The following is a 27,114-nucleotide window of genomic DNA, read 5'->3' on the forward strand; positions in this document are numbered from 1 at the left end:
CAGAGGCTATTTAGGAGATGCTGACTCTGAATAGTTCCACTCAGGATCATCTCGATCAGTCATGGGTCGTCCTGGGCTTCAGATGTGGACATGGACCCTGTGTGTCTTCTTCAGCTGGATGTGTGTGGGGGAAGCAGTGACTGGACCGTAAGTTTACTTGTACTGTCCAAACAAATAATAATGGCGTGTGATTGAATGAATATAAATCTCGGGTAATGATTGTTTTTGCTGCATAATCTTCTGTGTTGGAGTTTCGTCCATGCCAGATCCAGTGAGATCTACTGTGTGTGTATGTTTCTGTGGCTGTAGGCAGTACATGGTAGCCATTCCTGCGGTTCTTGAAGCCGGAGCTGAGACCAAATTCTGTGCGAGTCTCCTGCATCCCAACGAGACTCTGGTCATGACCGTCACTCTGATGTCCCAAGAGGCGAATACAACCCTCCTCAAGCAGTCGTCCAGTGAAGACTTCCATGCCTGCCTTCAGTTTCAGGTCAGCTCTCCAGATTTGATTCATTTGCTCATTTACACAACATTCTTTGAACATGTTTTAATACAAAACTCACACATAGAGTAAGACACACAGATTTGTAACACAAAGTACACAATATAAAATAATAAAGTGTTTTTTTCAGTAAGGCAATGGCTCTCTTGGTGTCTATAAAATATCTTTCTGTCACAGGTTCCATTAGTGAAGAATGGAGCAGTGCATAATTTCGAGGTGGAGGTAAAAGGCGACACATTTTACTCAAAAGAAGTCAGGAAAGTCCAGATCAATGTCTATCAACCAATGACATTCGTCCAAACAGATAAGCCAATCTACCTCCCTGGACAAACAGGTAACCACGAACTGATGATCTATGATGTTGTACACAATATGGTACCATGCTGTTTATAGAAGGATTTAGCTTATATGAAAAAAGTTCCGTTCACAATAATATGAAAAAGCAACATTTAGCTTAGGCTATATGAATAAGTAGCATTAGCTCATATGAAAAAAGTTACGTTAACATATATGAAAAAATAACGAGGCTTAGATGAAAAAAAGTTAGGTTAGCATATCTGAAAAATTAACATTAGTTTATGTGAAAAAAGTTACGTTAACATATGAAAAAAGTTATGTTGGCATATATGAAATTTCTGCTGTTTTCCTGCTGCACCAGTTAGGAGCACAGAAGTCCCTCCATTATGGATATCAATGTCACACATTTACAATATTCATTAAAAACATGTGAGCTATCTCACCTTAAAAGCAGCGCTGGAATGCGGCCTGCGGCAAGCTGCCATGCAAAGTCTATGAAAAGCTGTAGCGGCCGCTCCAGAGTTCAGCGAGCTGCGGCCTTTTGATTCTGCAGCGAAGTGCAGCCAAACTAAAAGTTGGAAAACGTTGAACTTTTAGCGGCGCGGTGCGGCCAGAAAGTACCCGCAGTAAATCAGTAAACACATCCTGTGACCCCTGTGACACGTTGACGTTGACTGCAGTTTATGGCTGACAACAGGGGCTATAATGTAAATGCCATTAGTAAATTATCTATTTTTCTAACCTTTCCTAACTTGTAAATTTGATAGTAATGATGTAATGTCTGAGTTGTCAGAAGATCAGTTTCACTAGCCTGTGAGGATGTTTACCTCTGCTGTAGAAGAGCTGTAAAAGCTTCATGAAGTCTCTCTGCATTTCTCACAGTGCATTTCAGAGTCGTCACACTGGACACTAAGATGAGACCTGCCAGTCAGCTGGTGAGTGTTTGAACAGTCTCTCCTTTCTTTAGATCTCAGTCATGAACCACGGTGAAGCTCTGGCTCAATAGTACAACCACAGCCCCTTTAGGTAAACCTGCCTGTACTGCGCTGAAGGTCTTCCAACATGTTTGTTTACCCAGTGATAAATCCATCAACCCCTAACACTAGTTTCTCATTTTGCAACATGTTGTTGCACATAATCTCATTTGAATTGGTAATAACAGTGGAAATATACTAAAGATTAAATAGAACTGTGTATGTTTTTTCCGAATGACATACTCTGAAGACAATACTTTTTATGTTAATGTATGTCACATGTTTCATATTTTCAAATCATCAATACAAGAGCTGAAGTTTGTGTTGGCCTCTGCAGTAAATACCTGTAGATTGTAAAACATCCGAGCACTGCCTGCTCATCACCATTGAACCAATGATTTCTTAATGAAAAATTACGTGCAGTGAATCACCTTAAACTGAACTCATTAGCACACTGTATGACGAGAGCAATATATACCAGCTTGTCCTTTAACAAATCTCCCTCTTTCTTTCTTTTTTGCAGTACAATATCATCGAAATTGAGGTAAGACTAATAATAAAACTATCCAAACTTGGACACACACTGAAGGTCACTTAATTTAAGTATACTTTATATAATTCCATGTGCACCCCAGCTAAAAAAAAGGTGTAATGATGTTCACTTAATTTAAGTATACTCAGTATACTTTCATGTGCTCCGAAATGTTTCATTCTGATATGAAGTTGTGAGTGACAAATATACAGTAGGTACTGTGGCAGGATATTTTACACTGAACAACTTGAACAGGGCATTTCTGAATGGTGAAAATAATTATCGACCTTGGAAACAAAACATCTTAAGTCAAAAAAATCACATGCTGCATTTTTGTTCTTATTTTTCCCTTAACCTACTTAAATCAAGTTATTAATGTAGTTTGACAAAAATATGTTGTTGTTGTTGTTGTTATAAAAGCTAATAAGTTAAGATTGCAGAAACTGCATTAAACTTGGTTTAAAAAAGGATATATATACTTTATTTTTGCTGTAATTTCTTTGTATATCTAGTGACAGACAGTATACGCTGATGCCAATATATCTGACTGTGCACTAATATTAGCCTGCCAATACATTGATTAGAATCTGTTTGAGAGTAGTTTCAAATAGTGTTATGAAAGTGTTTGCTTCAAGCTTTTTCAAAAGTACATGTGATGCTTTTCACAATGAGAGTCAACAAGTACAAGAAAAAGAAACAATCAACATGCTCTCCCTTTATTCACATGAGTTTCCTATTTTTGTCATGAATACATGCTCTTCCCATTTATTTTATTCATTAGGATGCTAACAACAACCGGATTGGACAGTGGTTGAATGAAACATCCAACAGTAAGATACTGCAGCTTTCTTATGCCTTGAACTCCGAGGCCCGTGAAGGAACCTACCAAGTTACTGTGTCGATTGGGTCAACTAAAATACATCACAGCTTCAAGGTAGAGAAATATGGTAAGTTTGTTTATTTTACCTTGCGTTTCAATCCATTTGTAATGAAGCAAGAATGCTAATAATTATATTTGGTCCCCAGTTTTGCCTAAATTTGACGTAAAACTAGATGTAACCGATGAAGTAAGTATTGATCAGGAAGAAATCAAAGCTGAAGTATGTGCAACGTAAGTAAAAGCTCTTTCGCTCATTACACTCTTAAATAATCTAAAATGGGTCCAGAATGGAGAGTGAATGGCTCCTTTTCAACTACGCTGTTTTTTTTCTATGTCTATCTAATAGGTATACATACGGACAGCCTGTGCCAGGCAGTGTTAAAATTAAGGTGTGCCGACCTCTTAGTAGCTACGGGAGTAGAGCAGATCTAATCAACCTTGATGATCTGGGTGGAATCTTCGGTATTACTGCCCCATGCTACGAGGAGACCAAGCAGGTACAGTTTCTATAACAACAGTCTTGTATCTGCTGAAATAAGATGCATATAAATGTAGACCTTACATATTCTCCTACAGAATGGATGTATACTGGAACATACCGTGCACATTTAACACTACATTAGATTAGATATATTGTCATCTATCTTTAGGATGACCAGATGAGAATGGGTGAGATTCGGGACAGGGGAGTTGGAGCCGGGCGTGGTCACGTGGCCACAATGGGCGTGGCCTCCAGTACATTACATTCAGAGTCAACGAACCGTAGGGACAGGCGATACCAAACTTTTTTAAGTCGATACGATACCGATACTTTTTGTTACATTTTTAACGATATCTATACCGATACCAATACTGATACCAATAAAACACAATTATGAGTACAATTAAATAAAAATGTTCGTGCCAAAAAAAGAGTCCAGTATTTTACAGAAATACTATAATTAAATAATGAGCCACACTACATTTCCTTTCTGCCATTCTCTCACATGTTTGATGTGGAAGTGTGCGACTGTTCGCCGCTGTACGCTAGATTCTGATGTCACATTGGTATCCACAGTCATGTGACACTGGCCAGCTAAATATTTCAGGGCTGTTTTGGCACAAATGTTATACAAAAGTAGTGAAAACGTTTGAAAGTGTTGTAGCCACCCACGTTTGTATTTATATTAGGGCTGTCAATCAATTCAAATATTTAATTGCAAATTAATCAAACATTTTTTATCTGTTCAAAATGTACCTGAAAGTGAGATTTGTCAAGTATTTAATACTCTTATCAACATGGGAGTGGGAAAATATGCTTTATGCAAATTAAGGTATATATTTATTATTTAGCATAAAAAATATGCTCAAATCATAACATGGCAAACTGCAGCCCAACAAGCAACAACAGCTGTCAGTGTGTCAGTGTGCTGACTTGACTATGACTTGCCCCAAACTGCATGTGATTATCATAAAGTGGGCATGTCTGTAAAGGGGAGACTCGTGGGTACCCATAGAACCCATTTTCATTCACATATGTTGAGGTCAGAGGTCAAGGGACCCCTTTGTTTGGAGGGTTATTTAGCCTCCTTCCAGAGGTTCCTTAGGTTTTCTAGTTTCATATGATGTCAGTATCTTCACTCTTTAAAACTGAGCCCGCTGCAACCTACAAATTGCAAGATGCATTAATGCATTAAAGAAATTTGTGGTGTTAAAATTAATTTGCGTTATATCGTTAACGTTGACAGTCTTAATTTCTATAATTGTATTATTGATAATTTTTAAAGGAATCGATACCAAATGAGTAGCTTGTGAGAAACAAAGTATCGATACCACAGTATCGATCCGCCCATCCCTAACGAACTGTAGTAATAATAATAGTAGTATTCTTTCCTACAGACTTTGCAAAATGTTTTGTTTGGATCTTGTAAGGCAGCAATGATCCACGAGTATTTCCCTCCCCACTCCTCCCGGTACCTGCAGTAACGTGTTGTCTTTTATAGTTGTTTATCAATTTGTGGCACTACTGTACACAGCTAGCAAAAAACTACAACAGCTATATTCATGTGGGCTACAGACATAACAGCGCCCATCTGTGGGCAACGCCAAAATAATGTTTCACAACAACACGTTTTCAATGTTTTATTAGACTTATTAACTAATCAAAACTCGGGTTTAGTCTAATCTTCGGGACAAACAGGATAGGATTCGGGATTGGGACATCATAATAATCATAATATTTTGTGATGTCTGGACACCCTATCTATCTTTTCAGTCTAATGTACAAATGGAGGAGCATAAAAGTTCTTTTTTGACCATGGAAATAGTAGTTTGACATAAAACAAATTTAAATCAAGCTTACTGGCTTTTTTGGGAGCTTTCAACTGCATCTCACAGTCTTCACCAGCAGATGAAGCTGCTGCTCAGTTAAAGTACAGAACTTAAAGAAGGGAACTTTACACATAGTCACAAAATAACATACAAAGACAGAATATAACCTCTGTCTCAGTTCAAAGATGGTCTTTGATAACCAAAGATGGCATGCTTCCTGATCCATACAGCAATGTTCCATAAATAATAATGAAATACTGGAGCATATGAGGCAACTTGTGAATTGTTTGGGTTATCATTGCCATTCAAGACTGGAGTCATCTTCACATCATATTTTAAATAAGTATCAGAGCAATTCCATTATGAGTTAAGAACTGTACTGAGCTATATTCTATATTCTACTATAAACAGTAGATTGACACTCTCCCTCAGGCAGCAGCAAACATTAGCTAAATAATAACTTCAAGCTACAGCAGTAATGTGTGAAAAGGTAATGTTAGTTTTAAAGTTAATGTGTTAATGTATTTCATTTTATTTCATTGTCTTTTTTAGGCGGACAAGAAAGGCTGTGCCAATTTTATGTTCATGATGTCAACTTTCACAAAAATGGCGCAAAAGGCGTTGATAGATACACTGGAAGTCAGAGCCGAAGTGGAAGAGGAGGGGACAGGCAAGTCTATTTCATATTATCTTTATATTTTTAAAAATAATATTATACCAAGACAATTCCAATGCTATGTATTATAACAATGTGTCATACACATACTGTAGTTGTAACATGTATGCTTCTTGTACAGGTATTACACGCCCACAAGAGAAGAACATAAAGATTTCATATGTTATTGGAAAGCTGTCCTTCATTGACACACCCAAGATTTATCACCAAGGATCCGATGTGGAGGGAAAAGTAAGTGCATGTTAACGTCACTCCTTCAGTGTGATTCTATACACAAAGCAATGTGCATTCTCAGTGATACACCGTTGTGCTTCCAACAGATTAAAGCAGTTTATTACAATAATACGCCCATTCCTGGCATGCCGGTGCACCTGTTTGAGGGTGAAAGGTGGTCAGCACGTCTGCTGCAGAATCTCACAACTGATAGCGATGGTGTCGCCACTTTCTCATTGAGCACAGCTGACTTTAAAGAGGACATCAACCTCCGCGTAAGTAAGACTAGAACTGATATCTGTAATCCAACATTTGTTAGTCACATCGTAACCCTTTCATGAAGATGACAACCAGTCCAAGAACTGAAACCTAAAATGGTTTCTCAATATGCTGCAACTGACCAAGGTGCCACCATCAAGTGGCCCCTTATGAAAAAGAAGTATATTTCAAGTTTATACTTGTAACTTGTAAATGTACTACTTTAATACTTCTTGGGACTAAATTGGCCCACTTTTTAGTTTATAAAAGTATACTTTTAAGTATTCTTTAAGTGTAAGAATAGTAAACTTTGAGTACATAAATAGTATACACCCAAGTTTTAGTTTGTACTGCAATTATACATTAAGTAAACGGATAGTTTACTAGTTGTATACTTGTAGCCCACTTTTTAGTTAATGAAAGTAAACTTTAAAGTATACTCTCAGTAAACTATTAATTTCATAGATTTTATACTGTAAGTATACTTGTATATATTTGTAGCCCACGTTTTAGCAGAGATGGGGACTCGAGTCTGCAACTTGGACTTGAGTCGCACTTACGTCACAAACACAGTAACTTGAGACTTGGAAGAGTTTACTACTTCTATACCTAAACATTTGCTTTGGCTGTAAGAAGTGAAGCTTTCTTCTACCTCAACAACCATGAGCTCATTTATAGTGTTTCTTTTCTGCCATCTAGGTGAGCATCTCTCCGAAAATGGGCTACAATCCTTACAGAAAAGCATACTATGAGACTGGAGATCACACAGTGTCGATGGCCCAACTGTCTTCTCCTGATACTAAAACAGTCAGCTCTCTGGACGTGAAGAAGAAGGATAACCCACTTGCCTGTGACAAAGAAGAGGACGTCTCCATCCACTACACTGTAGTTGGAGAGGCCCAGGGCTCTGTGGATATGATGTATTTGGTGAGTGAACATCATCTCGCCTTGTCACCAGTTCTCTTTCAGAGACATAGACATGTGGAAAATGGTTTTAAAATGACCTTTACATCAGATTACTAGCTGAAATGAAACACACTTGATCAACTAACCTGGTGAGACTGGAGACACCAAAACCATGTTAACCAGGAGGTTTTGTGTTTTTGTGCTACATAGTAACATTTACGCCTGGACTATATTGGGTAATAGTAGGCAAAGTTTGACATTCAACATTCGGGTTAACCCTGGTTAATTGTTTACAGGGCAAGCACTGTAGGCCTTCTGGAAACACTGTAAAGCAAATCTGCCAAAGAAAAGTTTCCACCCACTACTTTTATCCTAATATTAGGAGTTGAGCACACTTGGCGAAGCTAAATATCCAGTCTAATGTAATTAAACACTTATAGAATCACGGTCAAATTTTTAGAAAAAATTATTAAAATTGATGAAGCAGAACCAGAGAGAGATATAGAGAGCTCCAGGGATGAGGTATTTTTGTAGGCCAACCAGGAAGTTAGCATCGCCCTGGGTTACCTTGAAAAAAAGCCAATGGGATTTTTGTTTTGTTTTTATTCAGTAAGATAATCTTCACAAATGAACACCATTTTTTATGATTTATGAAGTGTAAATGGAATCACCAGAAGTAAAAAGCTAACGTTAGGCTAAAGACGAACTACAACACGGTTACATGAGCGCAAATATACACAACGAGGCTGTAAAGGCGGACGAGTCGGCGTGATGACGTTTAGTAGTTTCATTTAGCCACTTGTTAGCAACCGCCTTTTTTAAGACACATAAAAGTTTCAAGAGTCACGAGTGGGCTATTTATTGATGTATTTTATGTCGTATAACAAAAAGTTAAAATCTCTTCAGCTTGTGTTAACCACTGACCTTATTTCAGGCATCTAACTAATAACCCATTGACTTCCAGACAATGGAACCGCGAACTCATTTCCGGGTTTTAGGACTCATTCCTGTAGCAATCTATACCTTGTTTAGATGTGTAAAATCAGTGGAGTTCCCCTTTTAATACATTTTACTGCAGGAATGAATAGTTATATCATTGACTATCGTGAGACTGGCCCCAGATCTTTTTTTTTTTTTTTTTAGCAACTGTGTTTAAGCCAAACAAGCTTATTGATGTCTGACACACTAAACTTGTAAGGCAAACCTTTTGACATGAACAAGATAAACATATTCCATTAAGTACTTAAAGTCCGGGTAAAGTACAATCCGAGATTTGTTTTGGTCCAATAACATTTGGCAAGTCTAGAAGAGCAGCACGATTGAATTATTTTATCCACATTCAAGTTAGCGTAAGGCTAAACCGGAAGTTAGCCGGCTCCGCCAGCGGAAGTCTCTGGTCCAAATGCTCTGCTCATGGAGCAAAAGGGGTGCGCAGCAGTGTGAGATGACCAGTGTAGTATACACCGTAACTGTATATGTAATCAACCCTCACCTGCAATTGGGCGTGGATCACCATGGGATTGATCCCTTTTGAATCACACATATGATACTTGTCAATTTAAAACAAAATTTTGCAGATCAAGAAAAGTCACAGTTTGCTGTAAAACTGTTGAAGTGTAAGACTGTGAAAAAACGTATTTAGAAAGATGTCACACCCAAATGTTGCGTAAGTGACATCTCTCTCGCCGAAGCTACAATTATTGTGTGTCTCGTACTGGGATGTACTCACAAGAGCAACGGGTTTCGCTCGTTCTTTCTCTTCCCGGCTGATAAAAAGACCAGGAGTCGCTGGATAAAACACATCAGGTAAAATAACGTTACATTTGTGCGTGGAATATAGCTAAGTTAGCTATAGCTAGTGTTGGTGACGTATATTGTGCGGGACGAGAGATGTAGTTCACTTAGCGGTTTCACACAAAACTGAATGATAAAACGACAAACTGAGACTTTCTTGACTTGCAAAATGATGTTTTAAATTGACAAATATCATATGTGTGATTCATGGCGCAATTCAAATGGGATCAAAAAGGTATTATTAAATAAGGTCCCATGGGGTCCATCGGAAGGGGAGGGACTTCACCTCTGTATACAGCTTATTAAGATTTTAAAACTAATTTATATACTTAGCAATTTTTTTAATCATTCAAATTTGTCTGGGTGGTTAATAACACATTTTTCTGTCAAACTCAGAACACATATTTATTTTTGCTTTACCCGGACTTTAATAACATGATAAATAACCACACACCAGAACAATGTTGTAATCTGCTGTTTAAGGAAGTCAGTTTTTACTACATTACTCATTCTTTGTGTCATTTTCTCTCAAATTCTCCAGGTCTTATCCAGAGGAGCTATTGTCATGCAAGGAGTTCAGCAGGTTGAAGTGCAAGATAAATCAGGTGAGCAAAGTTTAACGTCTTAAAAATGACCCTTTAAATGAGCATGGCCAAATAATTCTGTTTTAATGACCTATGGAGGTAATGTGAGAGGTGACTGTCGTTCATAACAGTTGGTTTGTTGTTTCAGTGAATGAGGGCGATGTGTCCTTTAAGCTGGCAGTGTCTCCGGACATGGCACCAGACGTCCAGATTGTGGCATACGCCATCCTCCCCAGTGAGACTATGATCGCCCACAGTGCTGACTTCTCCGTTGAGAAATGCTTTGCTCACAAGGTCAGTATGAGGAGAAGGTGTGACTGTTCTCATCAGACGTAGTTGTCGAATCAAAGTGTATATTAGCTGTGTTACAAAACATCACAATATGTAGCCCTGTGTCAAAACAAAAGATCTGCCAGTTATTATCTATTTACTTCAATACTTAAATAAACTTAGATAAACTTTTAGGGGCAACAGCCAATATTGTGGGGGTTCTGGTGAAAATAACAGATATCTGGGCCAAGACTTTCTTTCCCATGTGCTGCTCATTACTTACAGTCTGATTAGCAACTTGAGACGTGAGAATGGAGTTGAGAGACGACGTCTACGTCCGGATTGTTTCACAATTAGCCAGTTTACACTCAGTTAATGGTTTATTTCTTAGCTAATAAAAAGCTACGTCATTGTCAGACGATAGTTGGTCATTTCTGAGATCGCATTTGGGCCAATGCGTTCCACCTCTTTTGCTCTTCACACAAACTGTTTACCTGCATTCAAACAGAACCCACTCAAACGTGAAGTGATTGGTCAATACTACTCGGACTACAAACGGAAACCAGAACGTTTCGATACCAAAATCTTGTCCCGTTGTCCATAGATATCTGCATTCATATGCAGATATCTGTTTCAATTAATTTCATTAACCCTCTGAGACCCACAATAGACCCTTTTCTTTGTCTTTTTTAGGGGGTTACAGGGGTTCTTTAGTGGGAGATAGCAGGTCAGCAGTAGATGTAAAATGGAAGTGGAGTAAATCATCTGAAAGCTAGGAAACTGGAGATTAATTTGAGATGCAGCACTGTGTGTCAAATTATTCTAGTCATCAATAAGAAACAAACATAATTCAATTAATTAATTAAAATACATTTTGAAAGTATATAAGGGCTTAGAACATTATGATAGAAGTATATGACTTCCATTCCCATGCTCTATTATGTCTCATAAGTTGTTGCAGCAAATTTTGGGTTGATACCATTTGTTACAGAGATTTGGTGCTATATTTAACAATTTTTTACCAATCAAGAATTTATAAAATGATCAATAATCCCTCCATAATACCACATTACCACACCAAAACCTCGAGGAACACCATAGAAAAAGCCATGCTCTGATTTGGGATCAAAAACTTTTGACATTTGGAGATTTCTGCAACAATTGTATGTTTCTGCAATTGGATGGTGAGCACTTCTGTTCTGTAAACTGCTCAGAAACCCCCTTATTGTCAATCTACTTAAGCCATCCATCCTGTGAATGCTCTAGGTCTCTAGTTTGTTGCTGTACAGTTTCATGAGGTTGTGATTATCCTAGAGGTCACCACAGGTCATTTTATACAGTGAGGTCCAAGTTAAAAAAATGATCTCACTACAATGAAATGGCCACTATGGGGACTAACATCATCACACATGAATACAGTTGAGCTCATTGAATCCACAAGAGTCTCAGCTTTACAGTGATACCCAATTCATGTAATTCCAAGACTGTTTAGGGACCCCAGTATGCAGAAATATTTAAATACACCATTTTAGAATAGGGGAAAATAAAACATTTATACTGCATGCAAAAACCTGCATGTGAGTATCATAAAGTGGGCATGTCTGTAAAGGGGAGACTCGTGGGTACCCATAGAACCCATTTTCATTCACATATCTTGAGGTCAAAAGTCAAGTGAACCCCTTTTAAAATCACCATGGCAGTTTTTCCTCCCCAAAATTTTGCCTAACTGTGCAGCATTATTCCTTAGGTTTTCTACTTTCATATGATATCTGTATCTTCACTCTAGCTCTAAAACTGAACCTCCTACAGCCTCTAAAAGACGCTAAAGTCGGGTCTCAGAGAGTTAAAAGGGCCCTATGATTAAAAATCAATCAGGGAGATTTCTTTAGAGTAAAATACACATTTGTGTGATGTTAAAAAGATCATTGGGTTCTGCCACTAAAGTCCAGATGGTGGGATGTGTCTTTTCTGTGTGTGTCAGGTGTCGCTGGAGTTTTCTCCGTCCTCAGCTGTCCCCGGAGAGGAGACCACCCTGCGTGTGATGGCCCAGCCAGACTCTCTCTGTGGGGTGAGCGCTGTCGACCAGAGCGTCCTCATCAAGGAGCCAGGGAAGACTCTGGATGCAGACAAGGTAACTGCTGGAATCAACCACAAATAGATGCATACATCATTAATGTTCCCTCTACATAATCTTTTTCACAATTAACATCATCGGTCACGCAGAGGTTACAGTTTTTAATCTGCTGCTATTTCCTTGTGTCATGTTTATTCTTTCTTCCTTTTCTCCCTCTACCAGCAGTACATTGTTACCAACTGTGAAGCCTAATACAGTTGTTCAATGCAGCTCAGTGCTGATTGTGTAGTTATTTTTACCCAGTTGTAAGAACGCTGTTGTGAATGTGCTATAGGAAAAAGTTATGATCACATATGTGAGGTGTATCGCTGCACCCAATTAGACTGTTATCAAGCCATTAAACAGGCGTTATCAGTCGCTATAGGCAACCGTAGATGTGGGTCATTAGGGGCCTACTACACCTACTATGTTGTGAAAGTGAAACTTCAAAGACACGTTCGAACACGTTGTAAAACTGAATGAAGGAAAAAATAAAAACTTCTTTAGGTTTAGGAAAAAAAAAAAAAACTTCAATAGGTTTAGGCAACAACACTACAACTTATTTAGGTGTAGGCAACAAAAATACAACTTATTTAGGTTTAGGCAACAAAAAACAATTTGTTAAGTTTAGTGAAAAACATTGTGTTTTGAGTTAAAATAACTACGAACACGAACACAACTACACATTGTTGGTTTCACATGTGATGCGAACTCCAGTCTCCTGGGTGAAAACACTGTGTTTTGTTTCCCATCCATCATCCCCGACATCCACCCCTTGTGGAGTTTCACACTGTCTATACTACAGTGCCTGGCTTCCTTTTCTGCTCCTGTCATAATTACTGTGGTTGCTAGAGGTCGCTGTCGTGTTCTTTTATAACTTCTTTCAGTGATCTAGCATGTGAATAGATGATAAAACCTACTAGTGGGTGTAGTAGGCCACTATTGACCCACATCAAGGCACTATTTTGACAAATATACTTTACATCCACGTTTCAAACATTTGTCACTTTATAGCTTTGAACCATACTTTTCTTTTCAGATATTTGACTTGTTGCCTGTCAGAAAAGCATCCTTCATTCCATATGACGCTCAAGATCCTGTAGAATGCTTGCATGTGAGACCGAGAAGATACATTTTGCCAAATCCCGATGATAGCCATGATGCTTTTACGGTTTTCCAGGTACTTCCTGAACATAAATGAATGTACAATATAAAGAATATACTAATATATTTTGCTGTTGCACATTTAATCAACGTTTCAGAGATGCCTGTATGTTGTTGTATCATCTAGAATGTAGGGATGAAGATGGCAACAAACTTGGTTATCCGAGTGCCTACATGCCTCAAGTTCAAAGGAAGAGAATACCACCAGGGCCACAGCTATGGTGACTAATTTTTTTGCTCTATCAAGTGACACATGCTAAATATTTACCAGCATTAGAACATGTCACTGTGTAATTGCTTTCCTCTGCTTCTGATGGAACATTTTGCTTTATTTTCAGATACTAGGTATAGAAATTACGGTGTTCCTATGGTAGCCATGAGTGAGGTACAGCTCAGTTCTAGGGGAGGTGGCTATTCTGCTCCTCCACCAATAGTGACCGTCCGCACTTTCTTCCCCGAGACCTGGATATGGGACCTGGTGGAAGTTGGGTGAGTTTTTGCCACGAAGGGTTTTGAATGTCATGAAATGAGTGTATTTGAGTGCATTTTTGGGCGCAAAGAGAATGTGCACTAGAGTCCTTCTCTCTGACTTCCTGCTGTCCCCCTGTACACATGAATGGCATGAAAATAATTTACTGAAACTTCTCCTCTAGACTTTTTTTTATTTTTTATTTAACCTCATGGCTCAAAGAGTCATTTTAGGATGTTTGTGATGCTTAGGAAACTGATTTAATTATTAAGAAAATTGCCAGAATTTCTTAAGCAACATGGAACCCTGTATTACAAATTTCTTTGAGTTTCTGACTTTCTGAGATCTCAAGAATGCAGCTTATGAAGCAATTTCACATTTAGAATTTTTTTTTAGTAGGGATCATTCACCGATCTGACTATTTCAGACACAATACCGTTATCGATACCTGCGCTTTGGGTATCAGCCTATATCGAGTACCAAGCCAATACCAGTGTTTCATTAATACGCTGTATGCCTCACTGTGTGGAAGTGACTGGAATCATTCTTTTATGTGTAAGGCAACATCAGGCTTGACTTAAACATTACTTTCCTAACTGTTTGAAACAAAATGTAACAAATAAATACATTGATATTTAAGTATTTAATTGTTCTTTATTATTAAAATAATAAATCATACACCAGCAACTTGGTAAAACATCTTCATAATTAACAGGAATTATAATTCAAGTGTAAACCTTTTTAATGCAGCAACTTATAGGTCAAAACTTAAACAGGAATTTAAATACAGTATATAATATGTATAGTATATAAACTTGAAATGGAAGTGTATAGATCGGTCCCATTGTCACCAATATTTGCTCCAGCTATTTGAGTCAGTATCAACCCGATATCCGATCCAGTATTGGTATCGGTGCATCCCTAATTTTTTAGCTCACAGTAACTATAATGTGCCGTTGTTACTGCAATAAAGCCTACGTATTAATCATCTAATAACAGTGTTTTTCTTTGACTAGTCTGAATCATGAAAGTACATTTTTCAAGTTCACAGAATGTGTCTCTGTGTATCTGCTGATTCAGAGATTCTGGAACAAAGGACGTGTCCCTCACTGTCCCAGACACCATCACCACCTGGGAGACGGAGGCTTTCTGTCTGTCCTCTCGGGGTTTTGGCTTGGCTCCTCGAAAAGAGATCACCGTCTTCCAGCCCTTCTTCGTCGAGCTCAGCCTGCCCTACTCCATCATCCGAGGAGAGCACTTTGAACTGAAGGCAACCATCTTCAACTACCTGACCAGCTGTATCATGGTAATGGATGTTTTCACATCACCTAAATGCTAATATCAGCATGCTAACAAGCTGATGATTGGCAGGTGAAATGTTTACCATATTCACCATCTTATGCCTCATTTTCACTGGATGGTTCGGCTTGACTCAACTCAACTCACTTCTGGCTCCAGGTCCTTTTTCTCTATTTTGTTTTCTACTGTGAAAAGTACCCCCTCAGTTTAGGCGGAATTCTAAAACTGCCGTGACATCATCTTCAACGCGACACTCGCTAAATCATTTCATCGGCAACCAGACAGAGGAAAGACTACACTTCTTCAAGTGTATGCCGTAGTTTTGCAAGCTGCCACATTTTTAAAATCTGGGTTGAATGATTACAAAAATTGCGGTCGCTATTGACGGTAGCTTGGCTATTTAAAAATGGCGAGTTTGTGCAAGATGTCCCGTGTGGCACAAGTGATGATTCTCTCTGACCAATCAGCGGACTGCAGTGTTTTAACTCCACCTTCTAGTATTAGCTCAGCTCACTTGGACCTCGACCGAGGTGGTATTAAAAAAAGGACCAGGTAATATCCACTTTTGCTAATGGAAGACCAAAAAAGAGCAAGTCAAGTTGAGTATAGCTGTGCCGTACCATGCAGTGAAAATGCTGCATTAGTTTAGTGTGTTAAGATACTTACATGTGCTAAGTAGCATTGAACACAAAGTACGGCTGTGACTGATGGGAATGTCATTAGTTCTGCAGGTATTTTGGTCATAAACCAAAGTAATGGGCAAATTTAATATTTTGCTTGATGATGATGAAAGAGTTAAGAGATCACCAAATTCACCCTGTGGTGTAAACATACAAATGTTATGGAAATTCATTCAATATTTATTAAGTTTATGGTTTTATAATACCTTATTTGTGATTAACCAATACTTCAGAGATTGTCTGTGGGAGGCCTTTTTGCTATTACAGTTTTCTTCTAAGGGAAAAACTAACTATCTTTAATTTGCATTATCTGGAACCATAATCATAAATATCAGGACAAAAAATAGACTACGAATATAGGATTAAGACTATATCTATCATTGTGGCTTCTTTTTCATTGTTTTATCTGAATACTTCCCTCTTTATAGAAAAAACAGACACGGCTGTTGTCTTAGTCCCCTACTCCTCGACCCAGCTGTTACACCACGGCTACATATTTGAGACTGGACAAGAAGACTGAAGATATAAACACAGATGATTCCCTCATAAATTGTTCTTGTATGCTGATGATCTCCTTTTATACATTTATGAACCCAGTGAATCCAAATTTATTTTACTTAGTCGTTTCTCATCAAACTGATTTTAATAGATAATGACTTTACCCACTATCTTTTCAAGGTGGAATCAAAGAGACTTTTAAAGCATTGTTGAAATCATAGACTGTATATAACAAGTGGACGCAGTCACTGTGACGTCACCCACTGTGACGTCACCCACTGGTTTGTGGAATACCCTTTTGAATGGTTTGAAGCCTCAAGTTTGGCATTTCGGCGGTCCCCATCTTGTTTTTTTTGGAACCAGAAGTGACCATATTTGGATGAGAGGGTGGAGCTGGATGTAAATACTGGAACGGATGGTCCAAAGGTTAGGAACGCCTATTGGTCAGGGGGTACGAAGCACATAGGAAGCACGTGCAGAATCGGCTAAGCGTCCACTCTAGCATCAAGGCCCGGCAGGGCCAGTTACCATTGCTAACCATGATAGCTAGCATCTTTAATTCATGTTAACTGGGATATTAATAGGGATGCTAATGTTAACTAGCGAATAAAAGACTTGTTTGTAATATACTTGCCGGAAAAAAAAAAATTGTATCTTTTAGTACAACCGAACTCTGAGCAATGTCGTGGTAGTGACCTGTCAATCACAAGGTAGCCCCGCCCTAAGCATACCCTACTTTATCGGCTATTTCATTATGAGACTATAAACCCCCTTCGGAAAATGTTTACGAGGTAATTAATCAAGTGAGAAATAGGGTCCTTTCCTCAAAGACGTTTATACAATTAGACTTCTTTTTGTAACCAGTGGAGTCGCCCCCTGCTGGCCATTAGAAATTATGCATGTTTAAGGCACTTCTGCATTGGTTTCAATTTTTTAGACCCAGCGGTTGCCCCTTGGTTGAAACCTGAAATTGATTACTGGTGAACTTTACCCATGTACAGTATCTCTTGTGGGTCCTGTCAACTCACTCATGATGACAGACTTACCAAGGTTCTTGTAAATATTTGGATTAATCCTCATTTTCTTAACTAGGTCAGTTTTCAAACTACTTTGATCATTTGATGTCTGCTGTTATTTGGTACAAAAACATTTGCAAGATGCACCTTCGAAAGGTCAAAATGGTGCAGCACTGTGCTGCAGTTTGAACAGTTGTTTGCATTTTTGCCATAAAACTCCAGTTTTTAAATATATTGTGGTCTTTCTTGAACAGGTCAATGTGTCTCCAGCCCCATCCTTAGATTACACCCTCACCCCCCTCTCTGGTGACCTGTACACATCCTGTTTGTGCGGCAGTGAGCGCAAGACCCTCAGCTGGACCATGGCCCCCTCATCCTTAGGTGAGAGTCATGCTTTCATCCACACTGGTGTGAAATATTAGAGGCTACCAAGGTGGAGGAACCCTTTTTCATCTCTATGAAATCAGTGAGATCCACCTCAGTGACAAATTGTTTTGACACTTTTACAATTAAAAAAAAATCTTAATCAAGTCTCACACCGTGTTCATTGATCTTTTTTAGGGGTTATGAATGTGTCAGTGACTGCTGAGGCCGTGGCATCCCACACATCATGTGACAATGAGATTGTGAGCGTGCCAGAGAGAGGTCGTATCGATGTGGTCACACGATCTCTCATAGTAAAGGTTGGTACCTTAAAACAAGATGACAAAAGTTTATCTATTAACAAGATGGAAACTCTGGAACTCACATAATTTCCGACCCTCTCAGGCTGAAGGAACTGAGATGACAAAGACCTACAACTGGCTGCTCTGTCCAAAAGGTCAGTATGTTTTACACCAGGCACGGCCCATCAAACAGTTTGAAAAAGGACAGCCCAATGCTATAAGTTAAGAGGAGGTAGATTGCATGTCAAAAATGTAATGTAATTCACTACTTACAGGTAGCACTTAGTTTCATTGTGATTATGCTAACTGTGTTTAGCGTAGGTGTCTCAGATTATTTCAATGTCATTACTTGTATACATTTTATCTACCTAATGGAAGAAACCCCAATTTTGTGGCATATCTTACTTCCAGTCTGACCTGTTTCAGTACATGACCAACTAAATATCCGTTAAATCTTTGTTTTAGTGCTGAGCTGAGTGTTTGTTCTCTGTCTGCACACAGGAGAGGCGTTGACAGAGGAAATAAACATAGAACTCCCTGACAACGTGATTGTTGGATCTACCCGTGCTTCAGTATCAGTCCTGGGTAAACTTATACATTTGGTTTTTGTTGAGTGTTTAGTTACACAGAGAAAATCTCCCCCTCGTGCAGATGAATTTGAAAACAGCCTACGAGTGGTGAAAGGTCAGGTTAGTTACGTATTCAGTCTCATTGAGTCAGTGTTTTTGTGCAGGTGACATTCTGGGCCGAGCCCTGAACAACCTGGATGGGCTGCTGAAGATGCCGTATGGATGTGGGGAGCAGAACATGGCCCTCCTGGCCCCCAACATCTACATCCTCCAGTACCTGGAAAACACACGGCAGCTGACCCCAGCCATCAAGAAAAAGGCTACCAACTTCCTGACCAGCGGTGAGTCTGTGTTTACTTCATATTGTAGCTAAATAAGAAACTCAGGCATTTCGGGCCGATACCGACTCAAAGAGATGGATTGGATATCGGTGACAATGGGGCCAACCTGTTCAATTAAATTCTATGTTTATATACTATATACATTTTATACTGGAATTTTAATTCCTGTTTAAGTTTTGACCAATTAGTTGCTGCATTAAAAAGGCTTACAGTTGAATTGTAATTCCTGATAATTTTGAAGATTTTTTGCCAACTTTTTGGTGCATTATTTATTATTTTAATGATAAATAACAATTCAATACATTTATATCTCTGTATGTATTGGTCACATTTTGTTTTACAAAGTTAGGAAATCAATGTTAACGTTAAGCCTGAAGTTGCCACTTCCACACAGTGAGGCATACAGCTTATTAATTAAACGCTGGTATCAGATCAGACTGAAAAAGTCGGATCAGTGCATCCCTACCCAAAATGTTGTTTTTCTTTAAATCTGTACATTCACACTTACAGAAACAAGAAACAACGTAAAGAAATTTATCTCAAATCATGAAATCAGATCTGACAATTTGTGTTTTATAAATGCTCTAATAAGCGTGTTTCTATTGTGATACAGGATACCAGAGACAGCTGAACTACAAGCATGATGATGGTGCTTACAGCACGTTTGGATCAGGAACAGGAAACACTTGGTGAGAACATTACTGACCAATCATCCACTAAGATTAATTATGGTGTAAAATATTTACTATGTCAGAGTCATACCTTTTAAACCAGTGATTCTCAAAGTACGGTCCGAAAATCATGTGATTTTACTCATTCTATTATCACTCATAATAAGTTCTTCACAATAATAACACCAATGCGCTATGTGAACACAAGCATGTTCAAGTATTTGTAATTAATACATGAACTGCAAAAATGTTATGTTTAGTATATTGTGGTAATTATCGTGAAGTGCTTCCTCTTGTCTTATTTCATCAGTTAATATCTAACTTTTTTTTAATATCCTCCTCAGGCTGACTGCTTTCGTGCTGAGATCGTTTGCCAAAGCGCAGTCGTTCATTTACATCGACCCAGCAAAGCTCGAAGAGTCTATGGTTTGGCTGACCGATAAACAACGAAAAAATGGTTGTTTTGAACGGTCAGGAAAGCTCTTTAACAACAGAATGAAGGTAATTAAAGTCCGTCTGGAGTTTCTATGAAAATGAGGTTACATGTTGATCTTCACTGCAGCAGTAGTTAAACACAAATGCACCATCAGGACTTTCATTCATGGCTCAGTAGTAGCTAATACCAGCCTGTGGCCCATTTCACGAAATGTGCGACATGCAAGCAGCAATTTGCAGCATGAGATAATTCCCCCTCATATTCATTTTAACAGGTTTCTCTTATCAAAACAAACGCCATAATGGCGACTCATGCAGGATTATTCGAGAGTCCCGTGGGACTCACAAATGTATTTGCAAGTCTCCGAGTGACGACCCTTTGTGAAACAGGACACGGCCGCCATTTGCAAACTGCTCAAAATGACTTCTGTGAGTGGGGCCCTTGGGTGTTGGAGGTGCAGTGATGATCTGTGTGTCTGTATGATGCTTCCTCTCTACAGGGTGGTGTGTCTGACGAAGTGACCCTCAGTGCCTACATCACTGCTGCCTTCTTGGAGATGGAGAAGCCCGTAGATGTGAGTAGACTACACTACTCACTACAAACATCTCATGCTGTTTTAACTGTAAATTGCTTGATGGAAAGAATTTACTTTACAACATATACACAAACCAATAACTTTTACATTGATAAGTAAGAAATAGAACTATTAAATACTTGACAAATCTCCCTTTAAGGTACATTTTGAACAGATAAAAGATGTGATTCATTTGCGATTAATCGCGATAAACTGTGGACAATAATAGCGATTCAATATTTCAATCGATTGACAGCCTTAATTATAATGTGTGCTTTTAATCTGTTCTAGGATCCTGTGGTGAAGCAGAGCCTGTCTTGTCTCAAGGAGACCACCAGTGACCTCAGCAACACCTACACTACAGCTCTGCTGGCGTACGTCTTCACCCTGGCAGGAGACATGGAGACCCGTGCTCACCTTCTGAAGCACCTAGACACTGTTGCAATACAAGACGGTGAGTCATCCTCCTAAAGGAAATCATTCTGGCTTCATTACTGTGAATGAAGCTCACCTTGTGCCTGTTTGTCTGCTTGTGGATGGTTGTTTTTAGGAGGGTTCCTCCACTGGTCTCAGACAGCAAAAGACACGTCAGCCTCCCTGTCTGTGGAAATCAGCTCCTACGTGCTGCTGGCCAAACTCAGCGCCGCTCCTACAGCTGAAGACCTGGGCTACGCCAGCAGCATCGTTAGATGGCTGACGGGCCAGCAGAACTACTATGGAGGCTTCTCCTCCACACAGGTACGGGCAGCCCAAACAGCATAAAGCTGGACTTTGAATTAAACGTACTGCATTGTCTTCTGGTACAAATATGATGAACAAAGGTCTGTGCAATGCACTTTTCAGCTTATTCAAACTGTTTCATTAACTTATGAAGTAGGATGATTTTTCTAAATGTATAAAGGAATACTAAATCCTTCAGCTTATCTGACAAATTCAAAATCACATAATTAAGACATTAGGACTGTCAAAGTTAATGCGATAACAAAGGTATGCTAAATGCAGTACCTGTGAGGGTTTCTGGACAATATTTGTCATTGTTTTGTGTTGTTAATTGATTTCCAATAATAAATACAAACATACATTTGCATAAAGCAATTTTCCCAGTCCCATGTTGATAAGAGTATTAAATACTTGACAAATCTCCCTTTAAGGTGCATTTTGAACAGATAGAAAAAATGTTTATAAATATTTCAATCGATCGAGCCTTATTAGACACACATGGTTTTCAAAGGACAGCGACATGAGCCCATACGTCAACAGTTTAGTGTCAGTGATTATACCTGACCAAAGACAACAGCGGTGTTATAGCCCATTAACTACGATTCACATACACTGAGCATACTGTCCTGTTTGAAATTGTAATTTTCTTAATTGATTTCTGTATGAAAATCAACAATTAAAACCTGAAATTGATAAAAGTGAACTCCTACATATGAAAGCTGTTGTATGTGTAAACAAAAGTCAATACATTTACATTTGTATAAATTTAAGCACATAAAGTATTCGGTATTTTTGTTTTTGTATGTTGTAGGACACAGTGGTGGCTCTTCAGGCTCTGACTCTCTACTCCACTCTGGTGTTCAGTCCAGACGGTTCCAGCACAGTGACAGTCCAGTCTCCCAGTGGTGAGATGACATTTGATGTGAACCAGAACAACAAACTGCTCTACCAGGAGAAGCTGCTGCAGGACGCGGCAGGAAAGTACAGCCTGGAGGTGAAGGGCACCGCATGTGCTGCAATGCAGGTCAGTGGTCACTGCAGCTTTACCTGGTTCTCTTTGCTATACATACACCATCACAAACACTGCTAATATAACTATGCCCTAATGTTAGCAGCTCAGTAGGAATACAGAAAGTTTGGAAGTTCCATACCTCCATTGCACCTCCACCTGCATTATACTTTGTTTGATCTAAAAATAAGAGGTTGTACCACGGACAGTGCCATGGGTTAATCAATACACAGCACAGCTAGGTCTACGGTCGGGGCTGTAGATTCTAACTTGTACAAACATCCGTCAGATAAAGGGTCAATGAGTCAGGCAGACTAGACTAATGGTGCATTTACACCAAGAGTGAAGCAAACTTTCTGCGCAACGCGATTACATACAAAGTCAATGCAAAGAGGTGAATGAGGCGCAAATGACAGTGCAAGGACCTTGTATGTGAATACAGCTCGCCGCCAGGTGATGTTATGAATCCAGACATGACAGCGTTTGGGTTTCTTACATTTCTGGGACTTCCACAAGATGTAAGCTACAAAGCAGCAACAGTGGTTATTCCTTCCACGGTTGATGGCGGAAACGGTGGAAAGAAAAGTTGTTGGTATCTATGGAGACAAGCTCCTTCTCCTCTCTGGCTCATCTAGCACGAATGAACATGAATGATACCAGCAGTACAACTACGCGCGAGTAAAGCAAGGCGAACATTCGCTTTGTTCTTGGTGTAAATGCAACATTACACATTCATCTAACAACCCCTCTGCTCCTACACTCTCTGTATGTATCTCACAATCCTTTAGGAAGGTTAACAAAGAGCATGCTTTTTGGTCATTTTGCTAACAAGGGTGATGACATCCCCCCTCAAATCGCCTACTGGTTGATAGTATGCACAGCAGCCAATGGGGTCAATGCATGTGAAAGTTAGTTATCAACCCTATATCTAAGACGACCAATTTAAAGGTAGCTCAATCAGGTTTGATGCTTAAACGCAGCAACATAAAACTAACATGTGAAAATGGGACACCCTTGAAAACAAGATGTTGCTTCTCAAGGCGTAAATCCTGATGCGTCATAAACTTGAACAAATTTGAGCAAAGAAAATACTTGATATTCTTCTATGAATGTTAAACTTTCCTTGTGTACCTCTTTCCCAGATTTCACTCCGCTATAACATCCCAACTCCTCATGAAATCAGCACTCTCAGTGTCGAGATCAAGGCAGAGGCCGACTGCTCCAGCAAAAGACCGAAACTCTCTCTGAAGCTGAAGTCCCTGTAAGCAATCAACAATGCAGATCCACGTTACAGAACAATACTGACATTTTTGACTGCATCTACCAGCTTGAACTAAGTAACTATTAATGGACGGACGGGAGAATTGTTTACAACTTGGTAGCAAATTAACGTCACATTTTTGTGGTACTTGTATTACAGATATACTGGAAGGGAGATCAGTACAAACATGGTGATCTTGGATATCAAAATGCTCTCTGGATTTGTCCCACAACCAGAATCTTTGAAGGCTGTGAGTATATATACAGTATACATAGTATATAGTATATGAGTATAACTTTCACCTTTAGTAGAAATAGAAAAGTTTTCATCTCGTTGAGGAACCACCCAGCTGATTATCATCTCCTCACAGCTTGAAGGTGCCCTGCTGGTGGATCGTGTTGAACTGAAGGACGATCATGTTCTGGTGTACATACAGGAGGTGAGAGGAATTCACAGTGAGGAACAAGAGATGATGCTCTTCAGATTTGTAACTGTCATCTGTTTCTTCCAACAGTTAATAAAGGATATACCCATCAACCACAGCTTAGACCTCATACAGGAGCTCCCAGTGCAGAACCTGAAGCCAGCTGTGATCCAGATCTACGACTACTACCAGCCAAGTAAATCAGTCCTCTAAGCGTCTTTTGTGTGGTCAAATCCATTGTTGTCTTCGTAGACGTGCGGCTGGCGTGCTCAAACGCGGGACCGACACCGTCACAGACCTATTTTTGTTTTTTAGTTCAACTTTTGGAACACTGCAGCACACAAACGCATGTCATGTGACGTGGAACAACCAATCACATCCGGCAGATATCTTTTCTTTCTTCTGCAAATATCAATCTACGTGGTAAATATATGGAGGAGAAGTTAATCATTTTAGTGCAGGACTACCCAGAGCATTACCATCTGTGCCACGGACTGTTTTCCTGGCTTCACCCTTTCTGACCGAGGACGGCACAACATCCGAGAGACAGAGAAATCGAGTGTAAAGCTGCTGTGAGGGATTTATGGTGCTGGAAATCCATTTACAGTATCTTTGTTTTGATTGTGTTTAGTTTCGTCAGTGAGGCTTCCTGCTGAATTACCGCAACTTCATCACTATCATCATTGCAACACGCAGATTTTGGTTGCTTAGTAACGGCAGGCGCGACAGGAGTGCAACCGAGCCCCCAGGAAGAGCAGCGGGCTTTGAAGCAGATTTTGATAGTGGCCAAACGGCGGTACTGCAACTTCCGTGTCCGTCACGTGATGCCATTGGGCCGAAAAATACTTTTTCCCATAGACTTACATTGGGAAAGAGACGTCTGTAACTCAGTGGATAATTTCTTTTTTTTTTTGGTAAATCAACTTCCCAGTACGACCACTTGATTAGTCCTTATTTAAATCATTAGGACCTAAAAGTTGTCATGTGACTGAGTCCCAGACTGAGGGCTGGAGCGAGGGCTGGGAGGCGGGGTTAAAGGAAACGCTACTGCATCCAGCTATCTTTATACATCCATGAGCACAACCTCCAAAAGCACATTTGAAAGAAAAGAAAGCGGCACAGCTGGCGTTTTCCGCGAGTTTTTAGACGCAGCATGTGTACGGCCCCTAAACCTCCTTTACAGAGACCACAGCACACACTGACAAACTCTGCTCCATAGTAGAACTGTACAACAACCTGAACAGTTATTAGAATTAGGGGTGTCACGATTCTGATTATAAATCCGAAATCAATCGAAGTTAACTTCTGATTTCAACCATCGATGACAAAAGCAAGATTAACAATTTATTTATTATTTTATACTTTTTGATACTTTTTTATACTTCCAATGTTACATAGAAAGTAGCTATGTACTCAAGAAATTAAACAGCTACTTGACTCGTGGTTAAAACTATAAATCAGGGCGCCTGGGTTAGCTCCGTTGGTAGAGCGGGCGTCCATGTATTAAGGCTTGGTCCTGACCGCGGTGGCCCAGGTTTGAATCCGGCCTGTGGCCCTTTCCGCATCCACTCTCTCTCTCCCCCTTTCAAGACTCTATCCACTGTCGTGTCAATAAAAATGGAAAATGCCCCCAAAAAAAATAACTTTAAAAAAAAAAAAAAAACTATAAATCAGCACAAAAATCACAATCACCATCATAAGCCACCATGTTCTCAACATACACATTACATTACAAACACTAACAAAAGGAACATTTGCATTTTGGAACATAAAACAGCTAACTTAATCTACCAAGTCCAGCAATCGGGAATAGGCAGGCATGATGGGAAATGTGGGTCGTCCCTGTCGCTACAATACTCAGGCCAGCCACCTCATGCATGTTTATGGAATTTTACACTACATGAATTAGCCTAGCGGAAAAATAATTTTTCTTTTTTTTTATTTCCGCTGACATGAACGTTTTTTCAACCTAATTTAGATTTGGAGAATCGTGACACCCGTAATCAGAATAGTAATTTCCAGTCGTACGTTTGTTAAATGTGATAGACTGTTGAACACATGAAGCAAGTTTGACAATTTTTTTTAAATCTCTCTTCTTCTTTCTTTGCTCTCAGGTGACCAGAATGATGCAGAATACATCTACCCTTGTGCTGCCGGCAACAATATGTAATAACATAAAGAAGCACTGCAGCGTTTCTGACAAAAGTCATTTCCAAAAAACATTTTCATTCCAACCACAAAAACCTATAATGTCTTAAATTTTTCAGAATCACTCTCACAAGTATCTACAACATTTTGGAAATAAATTGATGACGAGCCGTGGTCGGTGCCGTAGATTCTACCTTGCACAAACCTCAGTCAGATAAAGGATCAATGAGTGAGGTAGACTATACCCCCCCCCCCCAACAATCCGTTGCAGCTGTGTAATTACTGTATGTGTCTGAGGTGAAACGCATGCAAGATGGACAATAAAATAAAATTTAAAAAAAAAACTGGTCTTGTGTTGAACTTTTTTCACTGTTAATCTTTCTGCTGTTTATTTATCGTATGTGTTTCATCCACAGGCCACAAGTTTGCAGGTCAGCTTAGTGTTGAAGGTGGAAATACGGTTCGAAAAGCAGCACGTGTTGTTATGGTTTTATTTAAATGTGTGCATTTATTTATGTATTTATGCATTCATTTATTTCTGCACGAATTTCCCGTTGCATTTCAGTTGAGTGACAGCTCCCCTCATTTGCATAATGAGGTAGAAATGCATAAAGAAATATTTAAAGAAAAGAATACAGAAATAAATAAGTTTGGGGAAATAAGTGAATAAATGATAAATACAAAAATACAAAATGAATAAATAAGTTGATACTGATATGAAAGTGAATTATTCTGAATCCCAAATAGTTTCCATGAGCGCTCAAGTGCTTTGTACACCTCCAGCTATGAAAAGACCAAGAGTGCACCACCTCTACACACATCACAGGGTGTCCTCAGTCTAACTGATGTATTAAAGCTACA

At 39.2% G+C, this 27,114-nt stretch overlaps 1 protein-coding gene across 1 annotated transcript; it reads left to right on the plus strand.

Annotated features, from left to right (window-relative positions):
* On the plus strand, nt 1–26,587 carry LOC119492024 (alpha-2-macroglobulin-like). The gene is made up of 35 exons (XM_037776334.1): nt 1–147; nt 310–490; nt 680–836; nt 1,682–1,734; nt 2,297–2,317; nt 3,087–3,252; nt 3,332–3,416; nt 3,532–3,682; nt 6,048–6,165; nt 6,293–6,402; nt 6,492–6,659; nt 7,342–7,569; nt 9,884–9,947; nt 10,075–10,220; nt 12,178–12,327; nt 13,349–13,489; nt 13,601–13,694; nt 13,812–13,962; nt 15,023–15,248; nt 17,690–17,816; nt 17,997–18,118; nt 18,204–18,255; nt 18,602–18,685; nt 18,834–19,010; nt 19,624–19,699; nt 20,026–20,182; nt 20,617–20,691; nt 20,983–21,145; nt 21,242–21,429; nt 22,223–22,435; nt 23,563–23,681; nt 23,841–23,931; nt 24,052–24,120; nt 24,196–24,301; nt 26,220–26,587. The coding sequence occupies exons 1-35, from the start codon at nt 62–64 to the stop codon at nt 26,273–26,275; spliced, it is 4,371 nt and encodes a 1,456-aa protein (XP_037632262.1). The 5' UTR covers nt 1–61; the 3' UTR covers nt 26,276–26,587.
* The last annotated feature ends 527 nt before the right edge of the window (nt 26,588–27,114 follow it).

This window comes from Sebastes umbrosus, chromosome 7 (genome assembly GCF_015220745.1).
Source record: "Sebastes umbrosus isolate fSebUmb1 chromosome 7, fSebUmb1.pri, whole genome shotgun sequence".
In the NCBI taxonomy this organism is placed as follows: domain Eukaryota; kingdom Metazoa; phylum Chordata; class Actinopteri; order Perciformes; family Sebastidae; genus Sebastes; species Sebastes umbrosus.

What these genes read in the sequence shown, in the direction of transcription:
- LOC119492024 (XM_037776334.1), top strand. Translation starts at nt 62, where the DNA reads ATGGGTCGTCCTGGGCTTCAGATGTGGACATGGACCCTGTGTGTCTTC. An exon ending in AAGAGGACATCAACCTCCGC is followed by an intron (nt 6,660 to 7,341) that starts GTAAGTAAGACT and finishes TCTGCCATCTAG; the next exon opens with GTGAGCATCTCTCCGAAAAT. An exon ending in AACCAGAATCTTTGAAGGCT is followed by an intron (nt 23,932 to 24,051) that starts GTGAGTATATAT and finishes ATCTCCTCACAG; the next exon opens with CTTGAAGGTGCCCTGCTGGT.